We start from the raw sequence: 17,165 nt of genomic DNA, 5'->3' as shown, positions 1-17,165 counted from the left end.
ACTCACCTTTGTGAGGCAATACGATGAACATAAAGCCTGTTAGTCTAAAAAAAAAAATCACCTGACAAATTTGGCATTAACCAAAAGACAACATTTCTGAAATTAGTCTAAAGATCTATAATCACAATATTGCACCAAAAGCACAGCTGATTTTGAACATAAAACATGCATTCCTAAAATTATTACCCGACAGCATCTCTGAAATTAGCCCAAAGATATAAATCAACTGCATGGTCAATCAAAAGTATGAATCTTTCTAAAACTACCCCCTCTGCTGGTCTGTCCGCAAACCTAAATTATTTTTACCTACAAGGTGAGATTCTAGTAATTTGTCTCCTACCAACATAATTTCAGCATAGGGCCTAGGCACAATATATGCTTTAATGATTTTCATCACTTATGCATAAAGTACAGGATGTCAGTGACAAAGTAGTTACTATTGGCAAATCGCAATCTTTTTTCCACTAGGCTCTCCAACACCATTGCCAAATGCCCTGATCTTTTCCACAGAGACCGTAGCATGTGCCAACCAGCATGCCAAATGCAGATCAGGGGTATCAGCTATCACATCGACAGGCCTAACCTTTAGAGCTCTGCTCAGAGAGAAGGGCAAGCAACACCCGCTGAGACAGTACAATCATCATATGCTCAATCCATTCACTAGTGCTTAATGAACAGCACAATCTGAGTGTAATTGACGCACATCTTCAGGCTCGCATTTTCAGAGAGATGTGCGGTAACTTTAATCAGTAATAACAAAGACAACACCTAAAAGAGCTGCGATGATGATGTTTTGATTACACCCACACACACAAAAAAATCTGACCTAAAAAAGAAATTAGTAAGGATTTTTTTTTCTTGGCTGTAAACAATCTGTCCTGGATTTAAATAAATATTGTTAAGTATTAAATGAGTGTATTTTTTGGCTATTAGGCAATAGATTAGAAAAGTATCCATATATTAAATAAATTTTCATTTATTATCTCTTAAAAATTCTACTCTGATTGATAACAGTCAAGTCCACCATATGCAACTAAATCCAGAATTATATATATATATATATATATATATATATATATATATATATATATATATATATATATAAAATTCAAAATAACAATGAATAATTATCATACTTATTTTAGATCATGTCACACAACATTGCAGACCTGCATAAAAATAATAACATTGAAAATTGTTGTTTTAAAATTTGATTATATTTAACAATTATTCAGATTATCTAAACTCTAGTGTACTTTGTAAACAATTATATTTGTGATAAAAGTTCTCACTGGAAATAATATTTTGTTTACTGATATCTGAATTCATCAAAATGCAGAAAATGTGAAATTCTTGACAAAAATATCCAATTAATACCGAAAGCTAACTCCTGATATCATCAGAAAATCAGCAGCAGAAACCAAGATTGCAACATTTATAAACAGTCACTCTCTCACACACACACACACATAATGCACGTGCTACCAAACATATCTATGTCCCAGGACGTAGAGTAGGCGTATAGCCTCTGCTGCAGATGCATGTCGTTGAAAGCATGTCTCAACATGCAAAAACAAGGGTGGTGGAGAAGAGGGGGATGGACGCTGCAAAATAATCGTGTCAGCGTTTTTTTTTTTATTTTCGCTGCCACAAGCAATGTCCACTTACAATAATCAATTCCAGGTAAAACCACTGACCTAAGACAATACTGGGTTGAATGACTGTGCGCGCAGACGTTATATATTGTCCTTACAATAAATACTAAGTAAAAACAACAACATGCAGAACGCATGCGCTGCAGCGCTATAAACATCATGAGCCCCATGGCTGCATGCTCCACGATGTCTTCAACTAAGCGCTTACCCGGTGAATGAATGGAAATAAATCTTAGATAACCACAACACAAACTAAAAGATCAAGAGAAGCAGAATATCATATATCCGTGGGATGCAGTAATGTCTGCGAGGAAAGCGTGACTATGGGCACGCTGGCCGTTTAAATGCGCGCGTCTGCTGCTGCTGCACGCGAGTTGTTTACCATCGCAGCGCGCCCACAGAATCTGTGGAGAGCGCGTGGTCGCGGGTAACCTGTCGCCCAATCCAAGACCCATGCTTTCCACTGTCTTTACAATGTCAAACGCAGCTTTTTACAGATAAATAACGCGTATACTTTACATGACAACCATAGACAGGTAGACCACCTCGTGTTTTAATAATCTGCTCAGACAGACCAAAACCTCCGTGTCCAAAACAAACAACTTTGATTAAGTTAACTTGTCGCATTCACTATGAGGATAGAACTGGTCTGGTTAGTTGAATACACGTACAGTGCTGTATCCATGAGCCACTATCAACTGGAAACGAGGGACCGTCTGGAATAGAGCTAATTAGGATGGAGAGCCTTCGCCTCCATTAACCCTCACATATCCAGCAGCAGCAGCACCCACATAAAACGGGCAACATTTCGGACAGCGCTTACCAGATAGAGTTCTTTATCTTCAGCTGCAGAGCACTCGCCTCGGGCCCTTGCAATCCCTGAACCGCGGACGGTAAAGGTCCAGCTCCGGGTCCCGACTGCTGCTGGTCATCTGCCATCACGATGCGACTCTGCTGAGACGAGGATGGGGATCTAACAAGTAGGCCTTAACCTGAACCTGGAGAATGCAGCTTTCCTCCGTAAATAGCACATCACGATCACCGCCTGTTGACATCAGGGACTGTTCGGATTCGGCTCTGCCAGATCACGTTGGTCATTCATGGTTTGGGGTTGCAGGTGAGCTCCTCAGAATCCCTGTGGGTGCACCAGGAGCATGGAGACACTTCGAGCTGCAGCAGGTTGAGAGTCACACACACTACCTACCTACAGCTCGCCTGCCGACCACTGCTGCTGCTGAGAGCGCGCATGCGCACTGCGCCGACAGCGGAAACCCACACGAGGGAGCTGCAGGGAGGCAGCACTTGAGTTCATCTGGTTCAGAGGAATAATCGCTCTTTCTCTGAAGCATTACTGGCTGTGCGTAAAGATTGATAATAGATATCTCGTTGTTTTACTAGCCTCCCATCGCATTCAGTTGTTTGTCTTTTTATCGTTTTTTCGTATTTCATCTCGGAGATTGTGCTAGAATTTCCCCTGTCATGTGCTGCAAATAATAAGGCTAAAAAGTTACAAATGATCTCAAACATACATTAGATATGAATTATCTAGTTTATTTAACACAAATAAAATAGGCATTAAACAGTATTATTTTTAAATGGATAAAGAAAAGTGTGTACAAAATTATAATTTTTCTCATTGAACTGTAAAGTGTCTTTAAACTATAAATGCCCTATAAATGGAAAGTTTTTTTCCCCCGAGGAAATATTTCGCATGTTGATTTTTTTTCCTGGTTTAATTTTTTTTTTACATTAATGAATAACAAACACTAACATTACTGACCGACTGTATTAAATATTATGCAGTAAACCAGTGATATAGGCTAGTGTTCTTAATTATATAAATTATAAATTGAGCACAATATTATTACTTCTAATATTGCTTATTTTTAATGCATGTGCTCGTGTATTTATTGTCGCTTATTGTATTTGTATGTATTACAGTTGCCGTAAAATATTGTTTTGGGCATGAGAGTGGAGTGTTTTAGAGTTAGAGCGGATTTTGTCACACAGACCTGGCAACCCTTATAGACGTTGTTGCTTAGGAACTGGCGTCTCTCCACCAACAAACATGGCAGACAGCACACCCAGACCTGCGCTCCGTCCTGTAAGTGGAACGAAATATTACTCTTTAACACTTATTCCGAGCGATCCCGTGTTAAATCTAAAATCACCCTAAGTAGTCTGTTGTGCTTTTAAACAGTTAATGTACGTTAGAACAAGCATTTGTGTGTTGAAACAATTTAACTTTACCTTGTCTAATCATGGTTTATGGTTGGTTATGGAAATATATTGTATACTTATTAAAGATGCGTGTGTGAATGAGAGAGTATGTGGGTGTTTACCAGTGCTGGGTTGCAGATGGAAGGACATTTGTTGCATAAAACATACAGTTAACGTTAGGTCCATAAATATTTGGACGTCGACACAACTAACATTTTTGGCTAAACACTAAACACTAAAACAATCAATTTTAAAATGAAACTAACAAGATGTGCTTTAACTGGAGACTGTCAGCTTTAATTTTAGGGTATTTACATCCAAATCAGCTGAACGCTGTAGGAATTAAGCTGCGGTCACACTGCACTTTTCTTCTCATAGACTTCCATTCATACACATGCGAATGCGTCAGACTGGAATCACAAGCTCCTGAGAGGTTTCGCAGCGCCATACAACAGAATTTCGTATGCACAAACTCTAGTGTGACCGCAGCATTACAACAGTTTGCATATGTGTCTTCCGCTTGCTAATGGTCCAAAAAGTAATTGCACAATTGGCTTCTAAGCTTCTTAACTGTTCCATGGCCAGGTGTAGGGCCGTGCACAGGGTGGTGGCCCAGGGCTAGAGCCACTGCCCCTCTGCCCTTATTGGGAGAGGTGCCCCTGTCAGCTTAACAGAAATGGAAAAGTAGTTTTTATATTCTGCTGACTGTATGTTTGGTCTACTCTCAATGTGCGCATCCACAACAGTCACAGGGGATTTATAAACTGGGGATTACAGTTGATTGGCATCACAGTTCAGAACATTGTGGTGGCATTGTGAAGTAACCTTAATAGAGTGAAAGGTTTTCATTTGCTTGTGTTTTAAGGCCTGTGACTATAAGAATTCAGGCTAATTTAAAACATATTTTTTTGTATTAGAAATTAAATTTTTTTCTTTTAACAAAAATATTTGTCTTTTGTATATATATATATTTTTAATACAAAGTATGTTTGTTCTGTTCTTGTTTCAAGCACAAACTCAGTTAACTTTGTTTAGTTACTTAGAAAACAATTTCTTGGGTATAGTTCACCCCCCAAAAATGAAAACTACAATTTTACTCAGCCTCCAAGTTTTAGTTTCATTCTTGAAAATAGAATAAAATATTTTGACGAATGCTGGGAACTGGTAGCCATTGCGTTCCATTCTATTTTTTACCCTCAGACTATGGCTGTCAGTTAATGGTTTCCAGTTTTCTTCAAAATATCTTCTTTCAAGTACAACAGAAAAGAGAAATGCATAAAGGAACCATTTGGAACCAATTGTTAGTAAGAAAATAGTGAGTACATTTTCACCAAAATTCCAGCAGACTAAGACATTTAACTCAGATTTAAGACGATTTGATGACCTGAAATTGTGGAAAGATGAATTAACAGACACCCTGCAAATTTGTGTTAAATTCCCAAAGCCATAAGAAGTAGAATGCAAAATACATTTCTGATAACACAGAGAGATTAATAATTGCAGTAATACTGATTTCATTGTACTCAGTTTAAAAAGCCTCAAACGTCTTACTCGGAAAGACCTTCCAGCACCAACCTTCAAAGCAGGACTTCCTCCGCTCCTCTGAAGAAACCCCCACAAATGGACCTCTTGGCCAAAGAAGAGGAATACAAGTATATATGGTTTTTATTACTGAACTGAACATTTGTTTAACTAGACACCTTTATTTTTAATTTATACAAAGGGTCTCCAAACCTGCTACTGAAGGGACAGTGCCTTTTAGAATTGAAGTCTAATATGCCACAACACACCTGGCCACCTCTGTGGCCGAATAAGATGTCGTTTAGCTGGTTGTTCTGATGTGTTTAATTGGGGTTGCCACTAGGGCTGCACAATATGTCATTACATCATTGAAATCTCAATGCGCACATCCACAACAGTCACATTGCAAGATCTGGAGATTTATAATCTGGGGATTACAGCTGATCAGCACCATAGTTCAGAGCATTATGGAGGCATTGTGAAGATTAACTTAATAGAGTGAAAGGTTTTTATTTGCTTGTGGTTTTAAGGTCTGTAAGATTTCAAGCTAATTTAAACCACTTTGACAAGTGTTTGACTTTGTCTGATTTTTATACAATCAAAATAATTTTATTTCCATTCAATTATTTAATTCCTGTTCATAAATACAGTTAGACTGTCCAGAAAACCATATTGCACTGTCTATTTCATTTGTGTCTTTGCTTTATTCTATTTATCTATAGACCATTTTGAGGGATGTTTACAATAACAATGGTCCTAATGTATTTCCTGTATTACATTTGTAATTTCACAGCTTTCAAGTATCCAAAAAGGTCCACATATTGATAATGTTACGATAGCTGTCTTAACATTAAGTTATGATTGAATTGCCTCTTGTCACAGTCATGAAATCGTTGTGCAACAAGCAGGAAATATTCATGTGCCAATGACATTGTCACATTTAAATGGTCTATACTATTATACTATATTTGTTGATTATTTTACACAGATGCACTGTCCTAAGAAATCATCCCAATTAGTCTAAAATTAGGACATCTTTCCAAATTGAGCTATTTAAGTCATCTGGTAAAGTTATGCTCATATCCCATCAAATTTGCAATGCTTTTATCCAATATCATGCAGCTCTAGTCTTTGCTAACGTAACTGGCCCTCCAGGAGCAAGACTGGACACCCCTGGCATGCACCCAGTGACTATAATAGGTCCTCCAAAGACTTTGGGATTAAAGATTGCATAGAAGTATGTTCAATATCTAACTCTAATACTCCTCAGGCGCCTCAATGCAAAACTAGAAGCAAAAACAGCAGAAATTGTTCGAGATGCAGAAAAAATCATGGTAAGTCTATTGAAAAGTATGTTAAAAACAGCAAAGCATGCTATTAAAAACCATTGAAAGAATATAGACTGTGCTTAATGTATAGTTTATAACGAACTGTATTTATAATGTTACAACAAACCCTGATACTTTTTGTTTTTGACAATGGTTTTTAGAGGGATCAAAATGAGGTGCTCTCCAAACCTATCTTCACCTGTATCTCCATTGATTCTGACAGTGATTTGGAGGTTCCTGGGTAATGGTTCTAATAGTTTGAAATATAAATATAAGCAACATCATTTGCTGTTTGCAAGCATAACTCTTTTTGCCTTATTAGGAAGCCAGATGTTAAAAAAGAACCCACATCAAAGCAGCCCACTATGATGGTACAAGATGAATAAATATCAAATCAACACAAGTGTGGATTTAACACAAAACCTCATTGTTTACAGGAACTCTTTTCTGTTGCGTTTCATAGATCATGAAAAATAAAAGCATCTCTGCAAAATCCTCAAAACCAAGCAAGCCAAGCTCAGGGAATAGAAAGATTCAGCAGTAAGTCTTTTCATTTTCATAATACAGTTGAAGAAGTATTAAACCCCTAAATTATAAGCACCCCTGTTTATTTTTTCCCCAATTTTTGTTTAACGGAGAGAAGATTTGTTCAACACATTTCTAAACATAATAGTTTTAATAACTCATTTCTAATTACTGATTTATTTGATCTTTGACATGATGACAGTACATAATATTTTACTAGATATTTTTCAACACTTCTATACAGCTTAAAGTGACATTTAAAGCCTGAACTAGGTTAATTAGGTGAACTAGGCAGGTTTGGGTAATTAGGTAAGTTATTGTATAATGATGGCTTGTTCTGTAGACTATCGAAAACAATATACAGTTAAAAGGGGCTAATAGTTTTGACCATAAAATGGCTTTTTAAAAATTAAAAACTGCTTTTATTCCAGCCAAAATAAAACAAATAAGACTTTCTTCAGAAGAAAACATATTATCAGACATACTGTGAAAATGTCCTTGTTAAACATCATTTGGGAAATATAAAAAAAAAAAATTAAAATCAAAGGGTGTCTAATAATTCTGACTTCAACTGTATATAAGCAAATGTCTACATAAAATTATCATAAAAGTATGTGGAAGGCATGTAATGTAGGGTCATAGATCTGAATCATCTTCTTCTGCTTGTAGAAAAGCACCACAGACTGCGGTTGATGATGTTGCTATTCCTGAGGACTTTGGGGATTTCTCACTTGCTAAGACAATTAGCAAAATTGAGGACAGGGTTGGAGATGATCTCACCGAGGAACACTTACAGGATGACATCATGCCTAGCGCTGGAGATGAGATGGGCGCAGGTGGGTACAGAACACCAAATACTTTAACTATGCTGCTATACTGTTTGCATTGTGGCTTATGCATTCATTTCTTATCTACAGAAGCTCAGATCAGATTTTTGAAGGCTAAACTTCGAGTGATGCAAGAAGAATTAAACAGACTCTCGTATGCGTGCAACAAAAAGGTATGTCATTTATAATATGTTTAAAAGGATATTTCACCCCCCTCATCATAAAAAAGAAAATTGTTATCGTTTACTGTTACTGACTTTCTTTTTTCTGTTGAACACAAAAGAAGATATTTTGAAGAATGTTTGAAACCTATAACCATTGACTTTTGTAGTATTTGCTTTTCCTTCTATGGAAGTCAGTGGTTACACAGAGTGTCCACAGGGTCTTTAAAAGTATTAAGAGTTGATAAATCAATTATGAGAAAATTAAGGCCATTAAAAGTTATTTAAAAATCTTTATTAGATTTTTATAAGGTCTTAAATTTGGTTCAAGTGCTGTCCGAAGTGTTTGACTGCAAAAAAAGCATAAATATATCTACTGTCCTCCTAATATTAACAACGGCATGCTTGATCCACATGATTGGTTTGGGCCGAGGTGCGTCCGGCCAAACTTCTCCAGCTAGGTAATGTGATGCTCTCCGCATATAGCGGAACCATAATGCGAACCAGATGGCAAAATAGGAAAATGTAAGTTTGGGTACTCCTGGTTGGAGAAAGACGAGTTTAAACTAGTGCCTAATTAGTAATTAGTGCCTGAAGCCTGTCGTTGAAAACAACCACATAATTTATTAATTCAAGCTCTGTTTCTACCGAGCTTATTTGAGTTGTGTTGCATGGTTTTGCTACATTGATTTAACTACAGCTGTTTATTAACAACTGATTATTAAGTTGAAGGTTTGACACAGACTAGAACTTGAAGAGGCAATGAGGTCTTAAAATATTCTGAGAAGGTCTTTAAAAAGTCTTAAAAAGGTATTGAAAGGGTGTCCATGGGGTCTTAAAACGTATTTAAAGTTGATAAATCATTTTAGAAAAATTTAAGGCCCTCAAAAAGTATTAAAAAGTCTTAAGTGTCATTTTATAAGATATTAAATTTGGTATATTTATGTTAAAGTTTACCTGAATTTAGTCTTTGAATATCAGGATGCTGTGTAGTTTATGAAAAAAAAAAATCCTACTAGATTTGACATCATGTTGCTTTGTTTACTGCAGTAACCAGGGAAACACTAGTATTCCTGCTTGTTTAAAGGCGCCACCAGCTGGATTAAAATGTTTATTCATTCATTCATTTTCAGCTTAGTTCCTTTGTTAATCAGGGGTTGCCACAGCAGAATGAACCACCAACTTATTTAGCACATGTTTTACGCAGCAGTTGCCCTTCCAGCTGCAACCCATCTCTGGGAAACATCCACACACTCATTCACACTCATACATACGGACAACTTAGCATACCTAATTCACCTGTACCACATTTCTTTGGACTTGTGGGGGAAACCGGAGCACTCGGAGGAAACCCACGCGAACGCGGGGAGAACATGCAAACTTCACACAGAAACACCAACTGACCCAGCAGAGGCTCGAACCAGCAACCTTCTTGCTGTGAGGCGACAGCACTACCTACTGCACCACCGCATTGCTCCAGTTTATTGAGTATAAATACAGTTTTAGTTTACGATTCGTTTCTTGTTATCAGTATTTAGTAAATATACTGCAAGTTAAAATGTATGCAAAGAGTTTTAAAAAAGGTTTTAAAAGGTATTGAATTTCAATTTCTGATTCCTGTATATGCCCTGATACCCTGTTACAGGTTTTCAGCTTTCTTCAAATTATCCTCTATTGTGTTTAACAGCAGTAAGAAACTCATAATGGTTTAGAACCATTTGAGGGTGAGCAAATAGTAAGTAATTTGTCATTTTAGGTGAACTATCCCTTTAAAGGGTGCACAAAACACGCCAACAGCCATATATATGTCCTACATTGCTAAAAACACTATTAGGACACATTTATTGCACTATAACAGGAAAATTGGTTGTTTTTGCGTTGTTTAGAGCAAATTCCTTCTTTCAGTTTGAAAATAAATTTTGAAGCTACGTCACGGCAATGAGATTATTGTGTAAATTCCAGTGTGGAGATTGGATGTCTGTACGGTCAATTTCGATTTTGTGACTGTATCCGATTTTTTTTTTTTTTTGATGTTTACAGATTTTACAGGTTTACATCATCTTTTAAAAGTGACTTGTATCCGATTGTCTGCATTTACACAGCACACAGCAAAGGCGCAATGACCAGAAATATGAGCGGGCGCTGACAGCGATTTTTTTTTTTCATTCCTGTATTTAATGTGTTCGCAGGGTTAAATTAATTTTTTTATTTTCTTTTTGACAAGTTGTTTTACTATAGTTTATGACAGAAAAGTTATTTTGAATCTAGGCCTTTTTAGACCAGTAGGCATCTTAATCTCTTATCTATGGTGTGATTTAGGCACGTGATGTATGCAACACTTTTCATTCATTCATTCATTCATTTTCTTTTTGGCTTTGTTCCTTTATTAAAAGGGGTTGCCACAGTGGCATATGTTTTACACGGCGGATGCTCTTCCAGCCACAACCCAACATTGGGAAATATAACAGTTTAATATTAGTTTATATTGGTTATGTGGTGGATGTTGCACACACTCTCTCTTTAACATGCTTAAATACTTGTGCTACATGACTTTATAAAAGCTTTTTTAGTCCTTGTGTATGAGATTTAAGGTTTGGGACTCTGCTGAAGTCTGTTCCGAAGTGAAAGCATCAGAGTTGATGTCATTCTCTAGCATAGACGAGTCAAAATCCAATCTATCTGCTTACACTGCTGACACGAGGACACAGATCCAAATCACATCAGATAAATCTCCACATGTGAACAAGGCCTGAATCTGATTTGAGTAAATCAAAATTAATGTGATTTTGTTCTGCTTACACATACATGGGTCATATCCGGTCTGTGCCACATGGGAGAAAAAAACGGAATTGAGTCACTAGAACCATGCAATGCAAATGCAGCCAAATGACCTCATTGAGTTTTCAGCATTAATACATTAATTCATAAAACTTGGTTCAAACCAATCATCAGCAACTTCATTAATATGCATGATATAGCTTTGAAGACTTGTTTTGCCCTTTACAGTATTTAGAGAGTTGCCACATTGTGTTGCCAACCTTAATTCAAACAAGTGGAAGAAGAAGAATTGTTTGGAGACATGAGTTGTCGGTGTTGCGTTTTTAAATGTGCCAAAACAAAAGTTTTGTGTCCATTTCCTCGCAATGAGAGCACACCTTGCGATTAAACCCTAGCAGTTGGATTACAGTGGTCTGCTAACATGCAATAAAAATACGTTTATAATGAGCATTTTTAACTTTTGGAATCTAGGCTAAACAATTCAGTCAGGTCGATTTAGTATTTATCCCTTTTGTTTTTCTTGAAGGATGATGAAAACAGCACTCTAACAAGTAAATTAAAAGACTTGGAGGAGGAACGGGCAAGACTGCAAAGGACTACAAACATCCAACAGACTCAAGTTGAGAAGCAAAAAGCCTTAGCTGAAGAATCCAGCAGGAAATCCGAAGGTCTGCAACAGCAAATGGCAGCACTGCAAAAGGTACTACCATCATTGGAAAATATCATTTAGAATTCTTTTCACAAGCTAAAGTGACTTCGTGACAGGACAAGTCCAAGCGCACATGTTCTGTATTGATCACAGCAAAGGAAGCATGTACCGTATATAGCATAATAATTCATGTTAATTAAAGCAGTGGCAGGGTCCAGAACAGCGGAATCCCCGGCATGGGCCCTTTAACCTGATTAGTCCTCTATGTGTAAAGTGAGACTATGCCACAGCTGCTCAGACAGCACTTGGACTTCGGGGACAGATATCTTTGGAACTCACTGGTCCCCTTATGATAGAAATATGGAAACTGAATGAGGAGAAAATAACAGTACTGGCAGATAAACCAAAATCAAATCAAGATTGGCTGTATTGTGGAAAAAAAACATCCACTGACTTCTTACTTTAAATGTTTTGCATGTACAAAGTGTGTGGATGGATTGAAATTAAAAGCATTCATTTTAGACATTCAAAGATCCAACATTTTATTTGCAGTCATGTTGTGAACAGTATGTTTTCTTCAGTTATGTGTAAATACCTCTGTCTCTAAACTCTAGGAGCTGGAAAGCATGAAGAGGACCTTTAAACAGGCAGCCAGTACCCACAGTGCAACAGAGGTGCGGTTAAACAGAGCTTTGGAGGAGGCTGAGAAGACTAAAACTCAACTCAACAAACTTAAACAGAGCACTAAGGTAACCAAGGAATGTGTATTATGATATTTATATGATATTACGATATGTATTATGTACAGGGGCGGATTTAGTGATTTTGGGTCCCCAGTCCTGAAATGCACCCTTTCTACTTTTATTTAATGTTTATTTATATTACTGTTTGATATCACTCAATCTTCTTTTATACATCTTAAATTAATGCAATCTCTACATTTTAAATGATACATTTTTTTAATGTAAAATAAATGTACAACTTAAAATAATAAAAAAAATCTTTTTTTATAAATTTGACTGCACCATGACAGATATTTTGTATTACTATTATTACATAAAATTACATTATTATAATATTATATTTAATTGTTTACTAAATAATATTTAATTATGTTAAAATTGTTTTTGTTTAACTCCATAACTCACCATAAAAATATGATAAAAACAATGTTATATATAGTTTCTAGGTATAATTTATACTTCTAGATATTCCGCTTACCTCACTTAATGGTTAAATTCGCCCCTGATTATGTATTATGGCATTTCTTAGTCTTTTATTCTCTTCAGATTTAGATTTATATGCTTTTCTTAAGTTTATTTTTCTACCTTAAAAGGATTTATCTAGTCAGGAGCACCAAAAAATTGAAGCCCTGCAAGCTGAGAACAGAAAACTGGAAAGACAGAAAGCAGAGCTAATTGTGGGTTTTAAAAAGCAACTTAAGCTAATTGATATTTTAAAAAGACAGAAGGTAAGAATTCAGTATGCTCACTATTACTTGAAACTTATAACTGTAATAATGTCATACCTTACTAAATGCACTTGATAAAAGCATTTTATTTTTTTCCTGTTTTTAAAGATGCATTATGAAGCCGCTAAGCTGTTGTCTTTCACTGAAGAGGAGTTCATGAAAGCACTGGATTGGGGAAAAGAAGTCTTATAAATGTCTATTTGGTATTTTCTATGTGGATTTAAAATAGATGAGATTAACATCCATTGTTTGGGTTTGTTTGACTATTCTAAAACTTCTAAACTGTTCTAAATCTCGCGACGGTTTATTTACGCTGCCATATAAAGTTGTATTATATCAGATTGCCATCTAGTGGTGGATATTGAAATCACAATACACATCCAAATATGACTTTTTATTGTAGAGTTTAAACTCTTGTTATTTTTTATTTACAATGATTAAAAAAAATATCTCATTCACAGCAGTAAATAAATGCATTATTGAGAATAAGGGCCCGACTCATTGTTCTTCATTAGTACTAGTAGTCCACTGTAGGAAGTGTGACCATTCTAGTGAACTCCTCATAGTGAACAAGTCCATCACGTCCAACATGTGCTTCTTTAAAAAGCTCATCCACTGAAAAATAATGCAAAATAATTACGAAACAGTTCTATTATTATTATTATTATTATTATTATTCGTGTTAATATGTTATCCTGCTGAATATATGAACTAAGTTTCAACTCATTTCTACCTTCTTTGTCTGTGAGCTTTTCCCCTAAGCCAGTGAGTTTAGCCCGTAGCTCAGAGGCCTGAATGTAGCCTTTCTTGTGTTTGTCTGTCATACGCATGGCCTCCAGGATTTCAGTCTTAGGATCCTCCTGCTGCATCTGTCTGTGCATCATGGTTAGAAATGTAGAAAAGTCCAGCTCCCCTGTCTTATCTGTGGAGGGGATACAGCAACAAGAACAAAAAAATGCGTACAATACAAATAAACATACATCTTTTTATTAATAAAAAGGAGCAAATGGAGTAATACCATGAATTTGATTTCACTTTCACTCCTTAATGAGATGTCCTCTGATCAGATTTACCACTCCTTTAGTTGAATAATATTAGTTTATAACAATAATGATTAATTTTATTAAAGGCGCATTTCTGGCAACTCAAGGACCCCATACAATAAACCAAAACTGATAAAACAACAATTATCTTTATTTAAAGATTGTGAATACATTAAGGGTTAAAAAAATGTAAAGAAATTATTAAAACTAGATTAAATATGAAGTATTTTACTTAGTTCCAATGTCTTAAACTTTTAACAAACAAAATCCTATTTGTGATACATACAGTGCTCAGCATATATGAGTACACCCCTCACAATTATCTCATTTAAATTAATATTTTTCTATAGGATGCTATACAATGTTTTATTTGTGCATACAATAGATCAGACTCGGATTCAACTTTATTATCCTGTTTAGAGAAAGTAAAATTGCAGCAAGATGCTGTAACACAGTCGAAGTTCCATGTACACACTAACAAAACAATACTACAAAACAAACAATACATCATTTTTTAGACGCATCTCCCTCCCCACTGAACTCATTCAATGACCTAATGGCTACCATTATGAAATCATTTCTAATTACTAGTCAGTGCTGAAGCCAAATCTGGAGCTAATCTAACAAAATAATTAATGATAATGGTCCAAAAATGAGTAGAAATAATACTAAATAAAAATGTATAAAAGAGGGACGGCACAGTGGGTAGTACTGTCACCTCACAGCAAGAAGATCGCTGGTTCGAGTTTTGGCTGGGTCGGTTGGCGCTTTTGTGTGGTTTGCATGTTCTTCCCGTGTTTGCGTGGGTTTCCTCCGGGTGCTCCAGTTTACCCCACAAGTCCAAATACATGAGATATAGGTGAATTGGGTACGCTAAATTGTCCATAGTGTATGTGTGTGAATGGGAGTGTATGGGTGTTTCCAAGTATTGGGTTGCAGCTGGAAGGGGATCCGCTGCGTAAAAGATATGTTGGATAAGTTGGTGGTTCATTCTGCTGTGGTGACCACAGATCGATAAAGGGACTAAGCCAATAAGAAAATGAATAAAATGTATAAAAGAGCAAAAAACAAGAGATAAAAAGGACATTTTTGTAGAATTTTGTAGTTTGTAATTCCTTTTTGCAATATTTTGTGTTGTCTTTTTATTTCTATAGATGTTCAGTGACTATAATATTATTTTAATACATAGAACTTTTTATTAAATCTGTTTTGTTTAAATGCACCAAAATATATTGCTCAAAAAAGGGGAACATTTAGAGTTACGATGTGTTGTTTAAGTGTTCCTTTAATTATTTTTTTTAGCAGTATATTTTAACTATATTCACTGAGAAATTTATAAAAAAAATCCTTTTCAAAATAGGTTGTACTCATTAATCCTAAACACTGTGCATATACTGTATATATATATATATATATATATATATATATATATATATATATATATATATATATATATATATATATATATACACACACACACACACACACACACACACACACACACACACACACACACACACACACACATATATATATATACACATACATACATACATACACACATACACATACACATATATACAGGGTGGGCCATTTATATAGATACACCTTAATAAAATGCGAATGGTTGGTGATATTAACGTCCTGTTTGTGGCACATTAGTATATATAAGGGGGTTTGTAAATAACTCATGAAAGAATAAAGTTACGTTAAAAGCAAGCACACCATTGTTTTTTCTTGTGAAATTCCCAATAATTTTATTAAGGTGTATCCATATAAATGGCCCTGTATTTTATATATACTGTAGAGTTGAAGTCATAATTATTAGCCCCCCTGTTTTTTTTCCCCAACTGATTTATTTTATCTTTGCCATGATGAGAGTAAATAATATTTGACTAGATCTTTTTCAACACACTTCTATACAGCTTAAAGTGACATTTAAAGGCTTAACTAGGGTAATTAGGGTAACTAGGCAGGTTAGGGTAATTAGGAAAGTTATTGTAAAACAGTGGTTTGTTCTGTAGATTATTGAAGAAAAAAAATCTAGCTTAAAGGGGCTAATAATATTGACCTTAAAACTAAAATTAAAAACCGAAATAAAACAAATAAGACTTTCTCCAAAAGAAAAAATATTATCAGACATACTGTAAAAAAACTTCCTCGCTCTGTTAAGCATCATTTGGGAAATATTTAAAAAAGAAGAAAAATCAAAGGGGGGTTAATAATTCTGACTTCAACTGTACGTATATAGTTTTCTTTCCTTGATTGTTATCAGTTACCAGCATTTAGCACTAGTCCAGGTTAAATTGCTATTGGCAATATTCAGGAATCTACAGAAGAGTAGGCAAGAAAGATATATCACAATTCATTGTAATGTGCAGAGCAAACAAAATGTTACCTATTTTGTGGACTTGCAGATGTCGGTCCACTTCATTATATGTGGGGCTTGTACCCAGACAGCGCATGACTGTTATAAGGTCTTTTGCCTCAATCTTCCCCTTTCGCTTCTTGTCATAAAGCGAGAAACATTCTTTGAACTCTGCATGAGCACAATACAAGTTTACAAAAACAGTCACCAGTACTAATACATATATATAACTAGTTTAGTGATTTTTACTATATTACTTGATTACAAAACACAGTATGTCAATGTAACACAGCTCACCATCAATCTGATTTTGTGATAGGAATTTTGCCTGTAAAGATTTAAAGAAAAACAGGTAAGTTGACAAATTTACAATTAATCGGTGAAAATCAAACATAAAAAGACAAAAATCAATACCAAACTCACCATGTCTACGTACGTTTGGGCTGTTCGGGAAGAGTCACTCCCTTACCTGGAGAAACCAAAGTCCACTGCAGTGTTGACGTAATTGATAGCCCTGTTGTCATAGGAACGTTGATATAGGATTCCAGCTATCATGTTATACTGTCTGCTACAGTATAGGTGCAGCTCATGATCACACTCACTGACTCATAACAAGGAA

At 35.6% G+C, this 17,165-nt stretch overlaps 3 protein-coding genes across 4 annotated transcripts in view; 1 reads left to right on the top strand and 2 right to left on the bottom strand.

Annotated features, from left to right (window-relative positions):
• Nucleotides 1-2,933, bottom strand: part of rfx7a (regulatory factor X7a) — a 35,454-nt gene extending 32,521 nt beyond the window's left edge. Inside the window, exons 1-2 of one of the 2 annotated variants that reach the window (XM_087261446.1) lie at nt 2,860-2,933; nt 2,479-2,790 (exon numbers count right to left, since the gene is read on the bottom strand). In XM_087261446.1, the coding sequence (XP_087117572.1) occupies nt 2,479-2,594 (116 nt within the window). In that variant the 5' untranslated portion in view covers nt 2,595-2,790; nt 2,860-2,933. The other variant, XM_087261444.1, reaches the window with a different exon arrangement.
• A 686-nt stretch (nt 2,934-3,619) lies between these two features.
• On the top strand, nt 3,620-13,624 carry tex9 (testis expressed 9). The gene is made up of 12 exons (NM_001327746.2): nt 3,620-3,759; nt 5,403-5,527; nt 6,667-6,730; nt 6,886-6,965; nt 7,047-7,095; nt 7,188-7,264; nt 7,919-8,085; nt 8,167-8,249; nt 11,542-11,715; nt 12,279-12,413; nt 13,001-13,135; nt 13,244-13,624. The coding sequence occupies exons 1-12, from the start codon at nt 3,724-3,726 to the stop codon at nt 13,325-13,327; spliced, it is 1,209 nt and encodes a 402-aa protein (NP_001314675.1). The 5' UTR covers nt 3,620-3,723; the 3' UTR covers nt 13,328-13,624.
• Nucleotides 13,625-17,004, bottom strand: calml4a (calmodulin-like 4a). The gene is made up of 5 exons (NM_001130774.1): nt 16,970-17,004; nt 16,844-16,874; nt 16,577-16,717; nt 13,869-14,057; nt 13,625-13,750 (listed from the first exon to the last, which is right to left on the bottom strand). The coding sequence occupies exons 1-5, from the start codon at nt 16,970-16,972 to the stop codon at nt 13,653-13,655; spliced, it is 462 nt and encodes a 153-aa protein (NP_001124246.1). The 5' UTR covers nt 16,973-17,004; the 3' UTR covers nt 13,625-13,652.
• Nucleotides 17,005-17,165: the final 161 nt, after the last annotated feature.

Source organism: Danio rerio, chromosome 7, assembly GCF_052040795.2.
Source record: "Danio rerio strain M-AB ecotype USA chromosome 7, GRCz13ab, whole genome shotgun sequence".
Taxonomy (NCBI): Eukaryota; Metazoa; Chordata; class Actinopteri; order Cypriniformes; family Danionidae; genus Danio; species Danio rerio.
Note: the sequence above shows the minus strand (reverse complement) of the source record. Positions and strands in the feature narration are given on the sequence as shown.

What these genes read in the sequence shown, in the direction of transcription:
- calml4a (NM_001130774.1), bottom strand. An exon ending in TCTGCAAGTCCACAAAATAG is followed by an intron (nt 14,058 to 16,576) that starts GTAACATTTTGT and finishes TCCCCTCCACAG; the next exon opens with ATAAGACAGGGGAGCTGGAC. An exon ending in AAAGCTCACAGACAAAGAAG is followed by an intron (nt 13,751 to 13,868) that starts GTAGAAATGAGT and finishes ATTATTTTTCAG; the next exon opens with TGGATGAGCTTTTTAAAGAA.
- tex9 (NM_001327746.2), top strand. Translation starts at nt 3,724, where the DNA reads ATGGCAGACAGCACACCCAGACCTGCGCTCCGTCCT. An exon ending in CGTATGCGTGCAACAAAAAG is followed by an intron (nt 8,250 to 11,541) that starts GTATGTCATTTA and finishes TTTTTCTTGAAG; the next exon opens with GATGATGAAAACAGCACTCT. An exon ending in AACTTAAACAGAGCACTAAG is followed by an intron (nt 12,414 to 13,000) that starts GTAACCAAGGAA and finishes CTACCTTAAAAG; the next exon opens with GATTTATCTAGTCAGGAGCA.